General features: G+C 32.2%; 3 protein-coding genes across 4 annotated transcripts; 1 reads left to right on the forward strand and 2 right to left on the reverse strand.

Moving 5' to 3' along the window:
• Positions 1–289: 289 nt before the first annotated feature.
• Positions 290–3,399, forward strand: LOC101206021 (pentatricopeptide repeat-containing protein At1g80880, mitochondrial). 2 transcript variants are annotated; one of them, XR_004218136.1, is made up of 4 exons: positions 291–1,022; positions 1,372–2,443; positions 2,824–2,888; positions 3,024–3,399. XR_004218136.1 is itself a non-coding variant. In XM_011661199.2 (3 exons), the coding sequence occupies exons 1-2, from the start codon at positions 454–456 to the stop codon at positions 2,441–2,443; spliced, it is 1,641 nt and encodes a 546-aa protein (XP_011659501.1). In that variant the 5' UTR covers positions 290–453; the 3' UTR covers positions 3,024–3,399. The 2 variants fall into 2 exon arrangements, 1 of the variants encoding a protein (XP_011659501.1); XM_011661199.2 differs by lacking the exon at positions 2,824–2,888 and having other exon boundaries at positions 290–1,022.
• A 2,262-nt stretch (positions 3,400–5,661) lies between these two features.
• LOC101213647 (putative receptor-like protein kinase At1g80870) lies at positions 5,662–8,449 on the reverse strand. Its single transcript, XM_004135828.3, has one exon. The coding sequence runs from the start codon at positions 8,023–8,025 to the stop codon at positions 5,863–5,865; it is 2,163 nt and encodes a 720-aa protein (XP_004135876.1). The 5' UTR covers positions 8,026–8,449; the 3' UTR covers positions 5,662–5,862.
• A 5,316-nt stretch (positions 8,450–13,765) lies between these two features.
• LOC101213889 (protein LOW PSII ACCUMULATION 3, chloroplastic) lies at positions 13,766–18,947 on the reverse strand. Its single transcript, XM_004135829.3, has 12 exons — positions 18,504–18,947; positions 17,737–17,767; positions 17,187–17,279; positions 17,035–17,097; positions 16,362–16,473; positions 15,774–15,859; positions 15,329–15,387; positions 15,146–15,248; positions 14,984–15,044; positions 14,716–14,798; positions 14,551–14,631; positions 13,766–14,307 (listed from the first exon to the last, which is right to left on the reverse strand). Exons 1-12 carry the CDS (start codon positions 18,836–18,838, stop codon positions 14,248–14,250), a joined length of 1,167 nt encoding a protein of 388 aa, XP_004135877.1. The 5' UTR covers positions 18,839–18,947; the 3' UTR covers positions 13,766–14,247.
• Between the last annotated feature and the right edge of the window lie 535 nt (positions 18,948–19,482).

The raw sequence follows: 19,482 nt of genomic DNA on the forward strand, positions 1-19,482 counted from the left end.
ATAATGGTAAGAATGAAAATTATACCTCTAAATTAATTTGAACTAAATATCATCATTCATATAACATTTCTCACTAAATCGATAGAAAGTTTGATTTAGATCCTTACCGTTATTGTATTAAAAAATATATATACTTAAAAGTTTCTTTTTTTTTTATAGATTTAGGTACGTAGATTTTCCATTTTAGTTTGTCAAATAATTTTTTTTTTAAAAGTAAGTGAGAAAAACTAAAGGACTAAGAAATTTAATTCTACAACTATAACTTATGGTATATAAGTTAGACTTAAAATATATACGTAGGTATTCCTCTTTTGCACGGCCACTACTAAAAGGTTTATAAACACAATTGAGCTTCACTTTCCCCAATATATATATATTAAGGGATTGTAATTCAAATTTTACCGCGCAGCGAAACTCCCTCTCTGTATCTTCAGTCGTTTTTCATGGTAATCCATGGCAAGCCTTTCTTCTATTGCCAGAAGGCTCTGCAGAATCCATCCATTGCCATTCCATCATCTCCTTTATCTCAACCGTTTACGTATCCCCGATTCCCCCTTTCAGGCATTTCATCAAACATTTAGTCTGCATTCTTTCTTCGCTCGTCAATTCTCAGCTCTTCCATCTTTTTCTCAAAAACTTGGCGACCCATTTCTGTTTGACACAGGAAGATTCCAAAACTATCGCCAGAGTGACGCGTGTAATGCCCGATTCATCGAATTGTTCAAACGGGTCGCTCTTTTGCCATCGGAAGTGGAGGCTGTTGCTGCATTGGACGAGTTTGATGTCAAGGCAGATTTGGATTTGGTTTACTCGGCAATTTGGGTGTTGAGGGATGATTGGAAATCGTCCCTTCTAGCATTCAAATGGGGTGAGAAAGTGGGAGCCATTGATGAAGAGATTTGTAATTTGATGATATGGGTGTTGGGCAATCATAAGAAATTCAGTACTGCTTGGTCTTTGATCAGAGAATTGCACGGATCCTTGCTGAATTCGATGCAAGCGATGCTTGTCATGATTGATAGGTGAAGTTTATTTTCGCATATCTTCATTTATTCTACACTTGATTGTTGATATTCTGATATGCCATTTGTAACTATTGTCAAAGTCGTTTTGCATTTTGACTTTATTCGATAGCTTAGTTTATATGCTTAAGTGTAGAAAGCTAAGACGTATACTACATGACGGCATGCTATATTTTAAAAGTCTAGGAATGACACGACAAGGAAACTTTTATCAAAAGATCTTTTTTTAATGCATTCTGTTAATTGGTTTCTTACTGATTTATGTAGTAAATGAGAAAATGAAGGGAGATTACATCCATAGTTATCTTTTCGATTTATATGCTGCTAACAAGGAAGTTCCTGGTTTAAGGTATGCATATGCAAATGAGGCAAGTAAGGCTATTAAGACATTCCACATGATGGAGAAGTTCAGATTGACACCGGATCAAGAGGCTTTTCACGTGCTTCTCAATTCTCTCTGTAAATATGGGAATATCGAAGAAGCTGAAGAGTTTATGTTTGTAAACAAGAAGCTTTTTCCTTTGGGAACAGAAAGCTTTAATATTATTCTCAACGGTTGGTGCAATGTAACTGTTGATGTGTTTGAAGCAAAGAGAATTTGGAGAGAAATGTCTAAATGTTGCATTTTACCAGATTCAACTTCTTATACCCACATGATTTCCTGTTTTTCGAAGAATGGGAACCTTTTCGACTCGCTTAGATTCTATGATCAGATGAAGAAAAGGGATTGGATTCCAAGCGTCGAAGTCTATAATTCTTTAGCTTACGTGTTGACCCGGGAGAATTGCTTCAATGAAGCTCTCAAAATCCTTGAGAAAATAAAAGAAGTGGGCTTGCGGCCAGACTCCACTACATACAACTCACTTATAAGTCCTCTGTGTGAGGCGGGAAAGCTGGACGAAGCAAAAGATGTACTGACCATGATGACTGAGGACAATATCAGTCCGACGATCGAAACCTACCATTCTTTTATTCAGGCTGCAGATTCTAAAATGAGCTTTGAACTTCTTAAGCGGATGAGACAAGATGGTTTGGGTCCTACAGAGGGTACCTTTCTTATCATGTTTAATAAGTCATTTGAATTAGAAGAACCGGAGTATGCATTGAATGTGTGGGTAGAAATGAAGCGGTACGAGGTATTTCCGAGTTGTGAACATTACTCAGTCTTGATACAAGGCCTTGCAACATGTGGTCACTTAAAAAAGGCCAGGGAATTATATGACGAAATGATATTACATGGATTTATCGCACATCCAAAGATTAAAACGCTTCTGAAGGAACCAGATTTAGGTAGCATTGACGAAGCAAGGCAGCAAGTGAGACACAACAACAAAGGTAAGTTCATTCCTCATAGGAAAGGGAGAACGATGAGGTGGAAATCACATAAACAACGATCTAAAGGGGCTGCATCATTTGAATAGGTAATTTATCTGTATACGTGTTACTCGAATAAATTGAATCATATTCTATGTTCTGCTAGTATTGTATAGGTCCTATAGGAGATGAGCTAGATATCAATCTGATCATTCTGCTCGATACTCCTTTCACAATCTTTCAATCAGCACCCTTTAGTCCATAATTTTATGCTTGTGTAGAAAAAAATCATTAGAGGTTCATGGGTGCCTTCATGTGAGGGTTACAATTGAGGTTTTCGATTAGATCTCGTCAGGATGTGAACACAGTTCCACTTAAGTTAGAAATATACAAAATCCTTGGTATAAAAATAAGGAGAACTTCTTGTTAGGAATAGGATGAATCCTTGTCCTAACAAATTAATTATTCACTCTTCCATTGAATGCAGGATGACTTAATAATCTTGCAGCCCATATAAAAGTTAGATAGATTTCTGATTGAATGATGGGGGAGGTATTTTTTAAGATTGAGATTTAAATCTCTGATTTACTATTTGAACTATGTTTAAGTTGAGTAAGATCTTACATATTTGCTTTTTGGATGAACTGTTGACTGTTTGTCTTTTATCTGAATCCTTTGTCTGATAAGGAACAAGAACTCATTGTGGAAGCAGGTGAAAAAGCATTCCTTCCTTCGCTTTGGCACAAAGCTCGAAGAGAACACTCGCATGGGCTAGAGAAAAGATACGACATCGTTTTCCTTTTTTTCTTTTTCCTCTTTTGAAGGTATAAGCTGTTTGGCCTGGCAGTTGGATGATCGAGAAAGTTTAATTCTCAGTTGTCCTTTTTGTAGCTTCATTTGTTGGAATTGGCCACACTATAAAAGGTTATAAATTCTCACCAGAAGGGCAACCTTTTCAAGCATGGACACAGTTTTAAGGATTTTTCTTTTCATTGGAAAGATAATTAAGAGAATATTTCTTGTTTGTATAAATTAAAGTTGGGAAGTTTTTGTTTGGATCTTATAAATATGAACAAGTGTCAAAAAAACAAAAGATTAAATTAGAGTGAAAATATTTGAACTACATATCTATTGATTTTTAGCTTGAGCTAAAACTTTAATTTGACAACTTTCGTATTTGTGTTAATTTGGTCTTTAAACCTTAAACTGTTTTAAACTTTCAAACTTTTTAAAAATTTTAATTTTATATCTAATTTATCATCGGATTATATGGTTCAAAACGTAGTAGGTAACCATTGTGAGGTTATAATCTTTTAGACATAAATTCTGATTTTTTTTAAGTAACAGATTCATTAATTATACAACATTTTGATTTAAATCATAGGTGTATTAGACACATACTTTGAGTTTATGGCTTTACTAATTATTTATTAAAGTTTGATAACCTTGTAATTTGTATTTCTTTTTTCTTATTGAATTTATATAGCTTTGGTTGAGAAGTTTTTGGTTTGTAAATAAATATAAATGTGTAGTATGAGAGATGGATTCCAAAAGCTTTCTAACGATTTAGTTTAGTTTTTGAAAATTAAGTCTTAATTACTTATTCACCTCTAAATTTCATTTCTGTTTTTATCGTATTACTATCGAAGATGAATTCCAAAAAACTTTGGTGGAGATATTTTGTGTTTGTAAATCTAAATTTCTTGTTTTTTTAAAAAAATTATACTTTTCAAAATGATTTAGAAACAAAAATGTGAAAACAAGTAGAAATAATTTTAAAAACTTATTTTTATTTTTAAAATTTGGCTAAAAATACTAATGCAAACCATGACAAGAAATTGAGAAAAAATGATATGTTTAATCCTCAAAATTCAAAAAAGTAAAAAAACGAGAAATATAGTTTTATCTTTGTATATAACTTATGATGTTGCTCAGTGAGCTTAGTTAAGTGGTAGTTAACATAAACGATTGTTGTACTTACAAAATCGCATTAGCAAGTTCAAATTTTCATTCACGAAATGGAGGGTGATACATCACAAAATCCAATCTTTTGTTTTGGGAAAATTCTTCACCACTTTTGTTGGAAGGCTTTTTTTCAAACAAAGAAAAAGAAAAAGAAAAGGAACTAAAGTTGTTAGGATTATATTATGGGATGGTAAAGTGGTTTTGGGCAATGCTTGAAGTATATACATAACATATCTCATCTTATTCTTTACCACAAAGTGGTTGCTTCTTTTGAGGATTGAAAAGGAAAGCCTTTGCCCCATGTGTATATATATCAACATAATATTTTCAAACATATAAAATAAAGAAAACAAAAAATAAAAATAAAAAAGGAGCCAATTTTCTCAACCTTTTAATTCTTTACAATCACTTTTTCATTTAAGATAATCAAAACCATATACTTTAGAAAATATATTCCATAAGTATATCTAATAAAGTCTTGTTCATTTCAATTATATAAAAAAGGAGCCTCTCTAATAAACAAAAAAGATAAATATAAAGTTGTGGTTCATTTTAATAGATAAAATTAAATATCGTTCAAACATTGTATCTTTCAATCATACTTTTAAAAATATTCGCGTTTAGTTCAAGAAGCTTGACTTTGTGTTGTGACAATGAGATATGTGGTTCGAATGTCCCGACCTCAAGTGTATTGAATAATAAATGCTCGTAGTAAGATTTAGTAGGTAAAATATGTCCAAAGTCATTAAACATTGTTTCAGAATGTATTAAATAAAAGCAAAAACTTGCATGGATAATAAAAGAGAAAAATATCAATTCACATCCAAAACTATATGGTTTGTATCAATTTAAACCTATGTCATTTTTTATTTGGATATAAATTATTCGTGTAAGTTCAAGATTGATACAACACTCAATCTTTGTAATTCATAAAAAATGAGGGCCTAAACGTGTAAATTGATATTTATTATAAATAAAATAAAATAAAATAGAATTGAAAATGTGGGATCATATTAAAGAAGCATAAGACTTCCATACTCAATGTATAGTTAATTTTTAGATAACATAGAATTCCATATTAGACAATCATTATCTTTATCATCATCTCTCTTAACTAATATAATTAAATTGTTATATGATAAGATTTTAATTGTTTTTCTCTTTCTTTCATTTTCAACCGATTTAAATGATTATAATTTGAAAATCCAAATAGGAAACTTTATCAAAACTCAAAAGTATGATAGTTTTTCATTATAAATTTTAGTTGGATAAGTACAAGTATTTTCCTTTAGTTTAATTTTCAAAACCATTGTTTGCACATTCTATTTGACCATATTCATAATAAATGGTAAATTTGATATCTCTAATTCAAATTAAATTAAAATTTTGTAAAGTCGTTATAATAAACTCAAGAATATTTCACATGTTAGGAAGTTCGATTTTCCATCTCACCGATATGAACTAAATAGAAATTTCTCTAATTTAACATCATATTTCCAATAGTGAGAATGATGAGCTAAAAAAATTTCAACAGCTCAAGAGCAGAAAAAAAATAAAAACCCTATTCTGCATTGAGTTTTTGTTTCCTCCTTGATCTATTGAACCATTTTGAAGGTGGTGAAGGAGAAAACTCAAATGGTATTTGTGGAATTTCCATTTCTCCTTTCAAAATCTTCACGATCTCTCCAATCTCTGGCCTCATTTCTGGCATCTTTTGCAAACATATCAAAGCCAAATTGATGCACAAACTTGCTTGTTCCTTGTTATACTCATCTTTCAACCTCTCGTCGACCAGCTCCAACACGTTCCCAGACTGTGCCAAATGCCTACACCAACTTATAAGGTTAGCCTTCTCGAGCTTCATCGGCGATGCGAGAACGTGCAACGGTCGTCTTCCTGATACTATCACGAGTATTAGTACTCCCAAACTGTATATGTCAGCCTTCTCCATTAGGAATCCACAACCTCCATATTCTGGTGCTACATAGCAAAGTGTTCCTCTCATGCTTGTTGTGCTACTAAGTTCTCTACTAAATAAATCCCCACTGCACATATCACTCCCTACGGATTGAGTGTTGTTCTTCTTCTTCCAACCTCTTCTGAAGCTAAACTCTCTGTCGAGTTCGGTCTGGTTTGGATCTTGTTGTCTCAAGCGCTGCGTTCGACGAAGGAAGTAAAACCGTTTCCCTAAACCGAAATGTGGTAGTTGTTGTAGGCTTTTGTTCCATTTGCTACAAGCCGAGGCTTCTAAACCCTTTGCTTTTTTGTTGCTTTTCCTACTAATCTCAGCAAAATTCTCTTCCTTCCACCATTCTTGCATCTTCTTCTGTTTCTTCTTGTTGTTCCTAGTTTTCGACTCTTTAGGCTCCAACTCGTTCGAGGGGTTTTCGAATCCTAATTCCTGTACTTTCGAGTCACCATTCACACCATCCATATTCTCCAATGGAAAAGAGCAGTTACAATTAGCTTTTTCAGGTGTGGTCTTAGTTTCTTCATCCCAATCAGGATTAGCTGTTGGATAAATCTGGCTTCCTATCCATTCCATAACATAATCTTTGCTGCATAACTCGCCGCTCCCGTCTTGTCTCCACCACCAATCTTTCCCCCATTGTTTAGCACTATTCCCTCCATCATCAACACTCAAAACAGCACCAGAATTCAAGTCATTATTATGTTCAATTCCACAATCATAGGGAACAAAACGATTACTCCAATCAACTCCATTAACATCTAAACTTGAAACCTCCTTCCCCTTCTTCCCATCTCCCTCATTTGAAATGTTGGCATTATAACTCAAAGAATTCAGATTCATACCCTTAACATTATGAGACGTTTTACTGTTTTTAGAAGAAGAAGAGGCTTGTAAAGCAAGAGCAAAATCTACCTCAGTGTTGGATTCCACAGGAGTTCCAATGGCAGGAGTTTCATTAGCTAAAGTCCCTGAATAGTCTTGACTCTTCCATAGCTCTTGGCTTCGACCCAATTCTTGACTGAACAAATCAACACCAAATTCTCCTTCAGCTTTTATTCTTGACAATCCAAAGTCTGAAATCTTTGCTCGTTGATCCATATCAAGAAGCACATTGCTAGGCTTAATATCTCCATGAATAACAGGTGGATCACAGCCAAGATGAAGAAATTCCAAAGCTCTAGCAACATCTAAAACGATATCAAATCTTCTTTCCCAACATAATCCACCAAAGCCATCTGAGAATAGCGACTCCTGAAGGCTTCTGTTGGGCATAAACTCATAAACAAGAACACGTTTGTTCTTCTCAACACAATATCCCAAAAGAGTCACTAAGAAAGGAGATCTCAACCCACCAAGAATCTGCAACTCGTTTTGAAATTCCCTCTCTGTTTCAAGAGAAACAGAGTCCAACCGTTTAATAGCAATCGATTTCCCATCTCTCAAAATCCCTTTAAACACAGTTCCCGATCCACCCTTTCCAATTATATTAGCAGAATCGAAACGATTTGTAGCCCTTTTGAGCTCTCTGTAAGAGAACCGCTGAAGCTTAAGAGGAGCACTGGAATCGAAAGGAATAGTTTTAGCTCGGTGAACAAAGGAATGATAGAGATGGTAGAGAAAGTAAAGAAGAGAGAAGAAAATGACAACGGAAGCGGAAATGGTGAGTGCCAAGAACACAACCTTCGTTCTGGACAAGGGGGAATATCCGGCGACGGAGGAAGTGGGACTGGAAGCAAAGGGTCTAGAGGGCATTTTGAAGAAATTTGAGGAAATGGGTATCGGAGAGAAGTGAATTAGAAACAGAGAAGATGAAGATTAGCATCATTTCATGGTTCTGATTCCATTTGTAAGTAACATAGAAGTAGAAACGGGGTTGTGATCAAGAGTTTTTGCTGTAGAGTTGGATAATTGAGAAGAGGGATGGTTGGAGAAAGTTGAGAGGGATTTGTGAAGTTCGAACAGTTGAATTTTGGTGGGTAGTGGTGGGGATTATAATAATGGAGTGAATCCGTGATTAGGAAATGAAGAACGATGGTGGAGGGTCCCAATGTGCTTTTGACTAAAGAGAAAGGGATTTTTATAATTAATTTAAGAATTATGGAAAGGGAAGAAATGGGGATAAATGATGAACAATAATGCGAGAAAGAAAATGAAAATGGAGGGAAGAAAAAAAAAGGAAGAAATGGATTACAGTGGAGAGTGGAGAATGGAGAAGACGATGAAGATAAAGCTTTTAATAAATAAGTAAACAGAAACTTTGTCTTACGCGCCATCATGGTGTTGGGTTCCACACGTTCATTCCAACTTTTCATAATTCCTTTTAAATTCTATTTTTATAACTTTTGCCTTTTCTTTTTTTCAATTCAAAAAATTTACTTTTTACATTCTTTTCCAATATTTCCTAATAAACCTAAATATTTATAATTTTTTTTTTTATCATCTGAAATAATTTCTCTTTTTATAGTATTTAATTGTAATCATAACTTTATTTTTGTAATTTATCATAATAACTTTATTTAACCATTAAATTTTATTTTGGTTCTTAAAGTTATCTTCAAATATATGATAGAGTTATAGAGGTTATGTTCTCAAGATTCACAGCTATTTAAAAAAACAAATGAAGCATATAAACATTCTTTCCACGTTAATTTTTTTTCACCAAACATTTAGAGACTAAGAAAATTTAGATTATTTTGAAAAAAATTGAAATGAGTGATTCATACAACTTAGGATTCCATAGTGCTATATATATATATATTTTTTTTAACTTTGGCACTATCACATGCCAAAAAGCTTTTAGCAAATGTACATTTAAAATAGTTAAAGGGAAACAACAAAGATTGGTTGGGTCAGAAAAAATAGCTTCAATTTGGAATTCACAATATCCAATGGACCCTTTTTCTAAAATAAATAATAATAATGATAAGATTATGTTTAGTAATGTTAGGGGAAAGGTTAAAGGCTATTTTAGTATAATATTTGACACATACAAATTTTGTAGGCATGTGAATAACCATCCCCAAATAAATATATACATAATTATAGTTCTAATGCTATTTTATTATTATTTAAATTTATAATCAATTAAATGTATAAGAATTAAAATGACTATATTGTTTATTTTTTAAAATATTATTATTCGTTAATGAAAGTCACGCCATTAAAAATTAATTTTACTCGAATATTATAAGATCAAATAGTAAATTAATTTACTTTCTCTTTTTTTACTCCCTCTAAATTATTTTTCCTTTTCTTGTCCTTTTGTTTGACGTTTTATAGATCCTTGACCTACTTCTAATTTTCAATTTTGTAGACACAAAATTCAAAGTCTATTCAACATAAAATTTAAATTCATTTCTAACAAATCAATTTTTATTTTTAAATTAGATAAATAGAGGTGTAAATAATAAGTTAATAATTAAATTTCTTTTAGAACCCCACATATTAATTATATTTTGGAAGCTTTATGGCTATATATATATATATATATATATATATGATTATAATTATAATTATAGTAGTAGGATAGGCTTTAGATATAATAATTTTTCTTTTGTAATTTCATTCATTATATCACATGCAAAAGTTGCTAAGAAAGAAAAGACATTAGCCTTTAGATTTATAAGAAAATTTGATATATAGAAAGTAATATTCTAATTATAATTTGGCAGATAAGACGTTTATTACTATTTAAAAAGTCATTTTTGTTGATGTAAATGAAAAGCCAATTTGTGGGTACAACTTCATTAATATTACTCAATAGTAAAAACTTCTCTTATTTAATTTGTTAGTCTCATATTTGTTGATTTAATACTTTCAAAATTATTTAGAGTAAAATTTTGTTTCTATTTAAAAAAAAAAGCTATAAATGTTTTACTTTTAATAAAAGTTTCTTTAAGAAGTACTCCACAAAGGATTTCATACTTTTTAGTGTAATTTTTGGGTCAAAAATGAGAGATAAAGGTTGGTGTTGCTTTTAACAATCTAGAATTCTTTAATCATAATGGTTATATATAAAAAGCACCCAACTCCCAATTTACAATCTCAAAAGTCATTTCATGGGAAGGCTTTAGTGAATTTGAAAGTTTGAACATATTTTTTTTGAATAAATATATATTTTAATAAATTTTGTCTAAAGTTAATGTAGTTAAGTCAATAAAATTGTGTTTGAGATATAGAGATTGAAATCTAAAGAAAAAAAAAAAAAGAGTGTAAAGTAAAAAAGAAGTAATATGGTGGGAAGAGGAAAGGAGTGATTGGTGGAGAGCAGAAGGAATATTGCATAATTTAGGGAATAAATGAGGGGAAGAAGAAGAATGGTATAATGTAAGATTAAATGTATTATGAATTGAATATCCCAAACCAAATAAAATGTAATATTTATGAGATAAAAAAGAAAAGAAAGAATTATTATTGGGTGTGTGTGATGTGTGCTTTGTTGGTAGTGAACAATAGAACATGCTTCTGCTCACCCAACTCTGAATTAACATGTTACCTCCCTTTTTCATTTCCTTCTCCATTTATATTATATATACTTCTCTTTTATACTTTATATATATAAGACTTCTCCTTTACATAACTATTTTGTTTTTTAATCCAATTCTAAATACATAAATAAATGCAAGTTTTTTAAGCTATTTTTGTAGTTTTTAAAATTTGAAAAAGAAAAAGTTTACTTTCGAGGTGGAATATGAAGAAGTGTCTACATGCTTGTTTTTTAAAAAAAGTTAAAATTAAAAACGAAATAGTTACTCGATTGGAGAAAAAAAAGTTACTTTTGGTGATGATTATATTTTTTGTTTAATATTTATTCAATAAACGTTTGAATTGTTATTCAAATTTGAGGAGTGAAAAGTAAGTTCTTGAAGACTTGTTTAGTCGAGGAAATAACAAAATAAAGAAACTTTGATTGTAGGTGGAAAGTAGTGTCAATGACCAATATAAAACTTTATAACACTAAACTTGTAAGTTAACCAAAATATTAACTGTATCTGTCACATTTTTCTTTTTATAGTGTGTGAATTATATTTTCAAGTGTTTAATTTAAAAAATAAGTTATTTTGAAGAAAAAAATAATAGTGTTTGAAAGTGACTCAAAATACATGTATTTTAAACTATTTCTAGACAGAAAATGAGTTTTTTGAAAAATATTTTTGTTTAAGCCAAGCTAAACGTAGAATTTGATCGTTGACTAATTAGAAGTTAAATATCATTTTTAATAATACTTAATAAGCCAATTTGGATTACAACTTTTTTCTCTTTCTTCTTTTCACTTATAGAAATATAATTCTAACTTCACTTTTGAGTAAAATATATATATATATATATATATATATAAAAGTAAAGATATTTTAAAAAGAGTAAGATTGAAATATTTGAAAAATCATAAACACATTCAATATATAGGTTATAATCATAATTATCGTCCACGGCAGCTAGAGGTGAGTCCGAGTCTTTATCAGTTGGAATCAATTATTTTTTTATCAAATCAACACCAAACCAATTATGGTCTATTTAGTAAAAGTACAAAGCGTCTCGATCACAAAAGAGTACAAACTAACCGTTGGTCATTGATTTAAACCTTTTAAAATTTTCAAAACTATTGTCACTTTAGATTTTTCTCAAATGACCACAATCAATCTTTTTGATAGGTTAGCTTGATTTTTTTATCTATCATGTTCATCCAATACAGTTAAGCTACTGATACAATATATGTCAATAACATAGAGATTATATGTTCAAATCTCTCGTCTCATTTATACTAAAAGAAAAGAATTATATTTTATCTTTAAAATAGAAGAAGAAAAAGTCAAAAATAGTATAGAAATATGGTGGGATCTTTATATTTTGTTCTTTTTAAGGTTGTGGGAATTTTAATTTTCCATCATTGAACATAAAAACATCTAATAACCTATGCCAAATGTGGACATATAAAAATCAAGTGAAGAAGGACATATATTGGTTTGATAAGATGGCCAAATAAAATGTGACATGTTTGTGCAATTGGACCAACCATTCATTATATATATACATATTACACAATAATGTGGGCAAATAATTATAATATATAATGTAATAAGAATAAGAACATATATATATATATATATATATATATATATATATATATATATATATATATATATATATATATATTATAGTCCCTCAATCATAAACCATGTGTCAATTATGGAAGGATGAAAGTGAAAGATTAAAGTGAACCCATTAACTAATGTCTCCCAAGACCATCCCATCAAGGGAATATAATTGAGATTTTTCCCCAAAATTTAGGCATAATTTGTTTGATTCTACATTTTCTTTTTCTTTTCTTGGTTTCAATATGTTCTGTTAGTATCTGTTTTAAACTTTTTAAAAATGTTTCTTCTTTAGTTTCTATAAATTTGGGACATAATATAAACCATAAATCTATACATTAAGAATATGATTTGGTGGACTGTTCATTTATATATTGGATTTTGTAAGATAGAAAGGAATGGTTGAGGTCTGAGGTCTGAGGTCTGAGGTATGAGAAGTGAAGTGGGTGTGGGGTAGGAGAAGTATGGGTGACAGACCAATAAAATCCAAGTACGTGGTTTGTCAAACTGTAGGTGACAGTGATCCTGGTTGGTCCGTGACAGAAAAAGAAAAGAAATGTTACCCAAAGAATAATATGATATTTGATAGATGTGATTCACCTAAGCTATGGCCCCATCTTCCAACTATGGTTTCATTGTTATTCAAAATATCCTTGCATATACTCACTAGTTTTCATGGCTTTAACACAACGCTAGTATTTGTGATCTTCAGAAATAAAAGTCAGGTCGATACTTCAAATTCAATCAATTAGTATATGTAGTAAAATATTAATGAATTATTGGGTGAGTCAAATAAATTTATTTAGATTTAAGATAGTTATTCAATCTGCATCCAAAATATGGGTTACAGCTGAAGTTTGGAAGCCTCGCTTGAGGGAAGAGACAACACATTATATTTTCAATCTGTCTTTTTCTTTTTCTTTTCAATCTGCCTTTTTAAAATCATATATTTAAGACTATCATAATCTAATTGAGGGCTATATTTGTATTTATTTTATTACTATTATTCTTATTAATAAAAACTAAATAACCAACTAGACATATTTATTCATTTTTTCATTTTTTTTTCTTTGGTTGAAAAATAACTCTTAAACTAGGGAGTGACATTCAAATAGTAGAAAGGAAACCTAAAACTCAATGAAACTGAAAATGTTAAACTCAGTTTGATTAAATAACAAAGCTAAATTTGAATTTGAATCGAAAATTATTTTAAAATTTTTCAAGAGTATCAAAACCGAATTTCAGTTAAGTTCGGTTTGGCCACGAACTCGTTTCCACTCTTACCTTAAACATAGCAAGGGATCAAACATCAACTAGATGTACCTCTCTAATTCTCTAAAATTTTTATTGTTTCTCTCTCCCCAACACCGATGACAAACCACAGACTTTTCAAAGAAAGCTTTATTTTCCCTAAATAACGAATGGAGGAGGAACTCGCGTTTTTATATTACAAAAGAGGATTAATCAAAGGGTGCAAGCAGTGAATCTATGAACCACATAATGCATGGAAATAGTTGAACTTCATTCTAGACAATGATCAAATCATATGAGATGCTTGATTTATACTTTTTGAAGGAACATGAGTGAAAAAGGAAAACGAAACACGGTATCGAGGATGAACAACACATTGTAATTTATGGCGACTTATAAAATGTACAGACCACTTCACCTTGAACTCCAGAGGTGAATGAGTTGGATTCAAGTTTGTGTCAATCTTCTGAGGTTGGTGGGTTGAAAGAGCTGATACAATTTGCTTGCAGTAACTGTTCAAAGAGAGCCACGAGAGTCTTTAAGAAAGAAGCCATCCGTTTGAACTAGGAGTCCAATATCGTCGATGTTGTGTCCATGAAAATGTGAGGAATAGTTGAGACACTCGAACCGCTCAACTACGCCATGCAGAAGATACTTCAGAATCAACATCTTCTTCCCACCAAGTGGCAGCCTGCAAAAGTAGACTAGATTTCAACAGTATCCCATAATTTTATTGAAGCAGATTTGAAGTGTTAGCTTCATAAAGGATCATTTCACTGAATAAAAAACGTAGGCAGCACAATATGAAGCAGATTTCTCTTCAGATTTCTGGTAGGTTGGTGTGGAAGCAAATAAGAATTAATAGTACAAGAAAAGGTAGCAATAAATCTAGAAGGAAAAATATAAAACAGAATCACAAATATAAAGGGAGAACCTTGTAGCCCCTGCGGAGAAATTCTAGTGAGCTTCCTTGCTCCTCCTGTAGTCCAAGGACCCTCAGTAGTTCATCTTTGGTCTAAATTACGAGCAACAGTTAGTCCAGAAACACCAGACAAATGATAAAACATCTAAAAGTTCAAAGTACTTTAGTTTAACATACTTCACCAAGGGTGAACCTTGTTTCACTCTCTGCAACGCAGGCATAAGAATTATCAGATTGTTTCAGCATCACTTGCCAAGGTCCTGAAAGTATTATGAATATGAATAGAAATGACAACAGATTGATGTAAAAAAGCAGATGAGTCTAAAACTCAGATAGCAAAACTCAAGTGGGTGGTGAACCAATTTGGACCGAGAAAGTTATCAAGAGAATTAAAAAAGGAAAAAAAAAATCTCCAACACCAAGTTCAATAAAACAGTAGACACACCGGCGTATTGACGAAACAACGCTCCACTGTAATTAACAATATAAGGTGCTACTGCTACTGTCTTGGTATCCCTCCCACAAGGAGAACCAAAAGAAGATAATTTAGTCAAAATGTATATATGTCAATGTAATTAGAAAAGTGTTCCATGATGGGATCCAAAACCTTAGAATACTCTCTGATTCGAATGTAGAACACTGGGATAAACTGAGAGAGAAATCGATAATGCAAATCTTTGGGGGGAAATCCCAGTAAGCCCAAGTCCGCACTGTAAGTTTACAAACTTTTGATCAATAGTTGCATATATGAACCAAGCATCTATCAAAGATGGATGAAGAGGACCATTACCGCAAGGTTTCAAGTTCTAGATTAAACAACAGGGCGGGGATTGACGAAGCAAAAGTTTCCTGCAAATCCCAAAATGAAGTTAACAGAACACATTACCTATTGTGTGAGAAAATGTAACTTAGAAAGTCAATAATATGTCTTACTCAGCTCGTGCTTGGTAAGTTTGGAAAAAGACATTTTATAACCATCGATCCCACAGTGAAAAAAGTCGCTTATTAATGGTAATAATTATAAGAATTCATATCAGTATTTTGTAGACAGCTGAATCATAATATATGGGAGGAATACGTTTTCAAGAAAAAAATTATAATTTGTGCTGAAAAAACGGAAATTAGCATAATGTAACCAATTAGAGAAGAAATCATGAAAACTTTTAATCAGAAGCTAATCAAGGTATGCCAAAGGTTCAAAAACTGCCATCTTGCAATTAGCATGGACATCATACCACATACTTCTCTATCAAACCAAGTTCACGCGTGCTACAATTAATGAATATATACAAAGATGGAGGGTCACTAGATGTCCAACGACCTGCAAACCAGATGGATTGCAAAGAGTGAGAAATCATTAAATGAGAATGTTGGTTCCGGAAAGAAGGTAAAGAAATAAAAGATGATTACAATATGACGTATACAAACCAGCTGAGGAAGAAGAAACATGCTTATATCCACAAAAGTGAAGTGAAATACATTGGAAGAGGCAGTTTTAAGTTTATAAATAGCTTTCTCATATGAGAATTAAGGTCTATCACAATTCATATAGTTTTTTTTTCCTCTCATCAATATTTTCTCCCTCTGGCTCTTCTTTTTATTTCCTGACATTTTCTTTCTTCTAAATCAAGTTTTTTACAGTCTATGAACGTAGGTTGCAGTCTTGCCATAATGGTTAGAGACCTAGGGTCACGTAAAATGACGTATATTTGTAAAACGCATTTGATAGTGAAATACATGGCCATGGCATGCACAGAATAAAAGAAAAAAAAAGAGGATAAGAATGTAAAACATCTTGTGAGATCCATGTCTTTAGAACCAACCTGCATTGTCGTCTTCAAAATCAAAATCAAGGGTGTTTCTAACAGATCTGAAGAAAGATGTGACAGCACCAGCAGGAACATCGTCCAGGGAACTTACAGTTATACCATCGATCTGAAAGACAAAAGGGAAAAACGAAGTCAAATGAGCATATAAAACGGAGACCAAGATTTATATTGTGTGAACAAGCATGCCTTCGATTAGCTCACATCATTTGTTACTAGTAATTATATTGTGTTCTCAGATATTTATTTATTCTTCAACTATAATATGTGACACCAAAATATATGTGAGAAGATGCTGGATATTAAACATTCTAAGTGGCATGAACAATCTTGAATTCATGCATATCTTTGCTGTTGGTGTACGAAAAAACGAGCAACCGACCAAACTGAAGTCAGTTGGTCGGAGAGTGAGAGTGGTCGGTCGGTTGTTATTTATTCAACATGGAGTACACAGATTTTTTTTTCACATCTTTAGGATGTCCTTTTTCTTGTCGTGCTATTACCAAATCTTCCAAAATTATTTATCTAACCGATTAATGACAACAAAAGAGTTTCTCTTTTCACTTGGTTTGCATCTTCCCTCTCTTTTCGTACTCTTACTATCCTAAACAAAATATTTACTTCTTACGAATGAAGCAAAACAAAGAAGTTTGAAGAGTTAACTAGTTACCGAGTCAAGAGCTGTTTTGAACAACTGTGAAGCTCTACGCTTCTCTGGCTTATCTGGAAACACCTAAATTTATAGCAGGAGATTTTAATAGCTGCACAAAATTCAGAAGAGATTTGCAATATTTAAGTGTGTATAGATATATAGTTGCTTACAATGCAAGATCTAATTCCTCTCTTTTCTTGAAGATTTCTTGCAACAGCCAGGGCCAGTTGAATATTTGCATCAATGAAATCATCTGAAGATCCCTTTACATATTTAGAAATTTTCTCAAATCAAATATTCATATGCTATCATCAACAATCCAGAATATTGAAAATAACCTAAACCAACAAAGTTTTGAATCTGAACCATGCTCTAATACATCAAGTGTTAAATCTCGGTGGCGCAATTAATTAACCTATATCTCATGGTTTACTTTTCACAACTTCTTTTCAACTGGTTTCATCGCACAGAATAGTAGTCTTAATGTTCATGGCTCGCTCATACAAGAAAAATACACAAACATAAAACTCTTGGACATATTATAAAATGACCCTGTTACCTATTTTAAACGAATACATTCAAAATCAATAACTAAAACGAGCTGCAAAACAGACTGGATTTCCGTATGTATAGGGGGGCAAACCTATATGAGGTATATTTTAATAATGAGAAAACAAAACGTTCTAAGCAGAAAATTCCAAACGTGCTGGAGAAAGATACCTTATACGAAGAAATGTTGCTAGGCAGGGGTCTGAATATGGGAAATCCCACCAAAAAAGGGAAACAAAAAAGGGAAACAAAAAACAAAAAACAAAATTAGAAAATAATGAAAATTATACTATGAAGAACTAGATAATAAATTCGAGAATTAACCACATTCCGACACTAAAGCAAAGGATATTGTTACTTCTCATAAGCCGTGTTCAGAAACAATTTACTACTACAAAAATCAAGTCTGTAAAATCCCATCTTGCAAAAGGGTTTCAACTATACAAGATTCTACTTAAAAGAATAATTACAAAAAGCCTTTGAAACTAAATTCCAACGACCACGCCTCTATAACACTGCTTCTCTTCTCTCCCTCAATATTCCACGCTAAAGCTCACACCTAACAACCCATAATAAGCTGCTTTTCTCCCTAAAAAGCCAGACAGAGAAGGAACTCCTCGATCATGGCACGAACAATTTACCTAAACAGACTACGGTTGGAATCTCAGTTTCAAATAATTTTAAATTGGGTCCTCTGCAAGAAGGAAGCTCCGAAATTAAACCCGCTAGATCATCTTAACAAAAGCCCAACCGATTACGATACTTGAGGCATGAGGATTAGAAGAGACGAAAACAAACGTACAACATGGTAGTAGTAACTCTGATGCTAACTTGCTAAGTAACAAATTAAAGGAATGAACAGCATTTCTCAAAAGAAAGAGCCTAATAGAACCGAAAAGTAAGACCAATCAATATTCATAGTGAAAAAGAAAGATTACGGGAAATCAATCTCCAAGCGCATCTTTCCATCTTCCAGAGCATAAGCAAGAGAGTTAGCAGCATCGGAGACTAACACCTCGTACGTTTTGGGCTTATAAATGGGAACTCCAGCCTTAGGATCGGATCTCTGAGTAACCGGTGCAGCTCGTTCTTTGTCAAGACAGTGTATTCTAAAGCAAAATCCGGAAGCCGCCAAGGTTTGAGCGCCAAATAAACTGGATCGAGTAGAACGCCGTAAGGACGAGGAAATGGGAGAGAAGAGAAAGTTGGTGTGAAACGGTGGAGAAAGAGAGGGAATGTGGGGTGGTGAAGAGAGAAACGCCATGATCGCCATGGGTAAGCTCTCTGAAGTTCTGAGTGGAAGTTCAGTCGCCGGGAAAAAGAGAGCCGGTCGTTTGGATGAGACGATAACGAACTTGAAGACACCACTTTATGATTTTCCCGCGGGTCCTCTATCTTCTTGAATATTCGCATTAGCCCCTTTAACTTCTTGGAATTACGATTGAGAGATGCTTCTAACATTCTATGTATAACTATTTCTTTAAATACTATTTTGGTTTGTTTATTTCATGTTAAGTTTAAATCCAACTCTATTTTGTGTTCAATTTTTTCTTTTCATTTTTTACTCTCTTCTAAATAAATTTGGCACTTTGTTTCTCTTTTCCTTTCATATTATATGTAAAATGCAACTTGATATTATTTTAAGAAAAATACTTGGGTGCATCTTCAGTTGTTCGTTTTTTTATGTATTTAATCCAAGTGTCTAATCACGGTTGTTGTATGACAAATTTATCCTTTTTTTTCAATTTACTGTAAGAGTTTGAAATTTTTTGTAATTGAAAGGAATGTATAAAGATAAGTGTAGCTTAGACTGCACCTAAGTATTGTTCTTGTTTTAATTTAGAACTTGCTTGATTATACATCTTCAACAAAAAATTACCTTAAGGAAAGAGAAAAAACTTAATCTTTATGAAGTAA

This window comes from Cucumis sativus, chromosome 7 (assembly GCF_000004075.3).
Source record: "Cucumis sativus cultivar 9930 chromosome 7, Cucumber_9930_V3, whole genome shotgun sequence".
NCBI lineage: Eukaryota > Viridiplantae > Streptophyta > Magnoliopsida > Cucurbitales > Cucurbitaceae > Cucumis > Cucumis sativus.

Bases quoted from the DNA above. Each gene is read 5' to 3' on its own strand.
- LOC101206021 (XM_011661199.2), top strand. From the start codon at position 454: ATGGCAAGCCTTTCTTCTATTGCCAGAAGGCTCTGCAGAATCCATCCA. The intron at 1,023-1,371 runs GTGAAGTTTATT...TCCTGGTTTAAG, and splicing joins ATGCTTGTCATGATTGATAG to GTATGCATATGCAAATGAGG.
- LOC101213647 (XM_004135828.3), bottom strand. From the start codon at position 8,025: ATGCCCTCTAGACCCTTTGCTTCCAGTCCCACTTCCTCCGTCGCCGGA.
- LOC101213889 (XM_004135829.3), bottom strand. From the start codon at position 18,838: ATGGCGATCATGGCGTTTCTCTCTTCACCACCCCACATTCCCTCTCTT. The intron at 17,768-18,503 runs GTAATCTTTCTT...TCCCATATTCAG, and splicing joins CGCTTGGAGATTGATTTCCC to ACCCCTGCCTAGCAACATTT. The intron at 15,860-16,361 runs GTTGGTTCTAAA...TCTGGTTTGCAG, and splicing joins TTTTGAAGACGACAATGCAG to GTCGTTGGACATCTAGTGAC.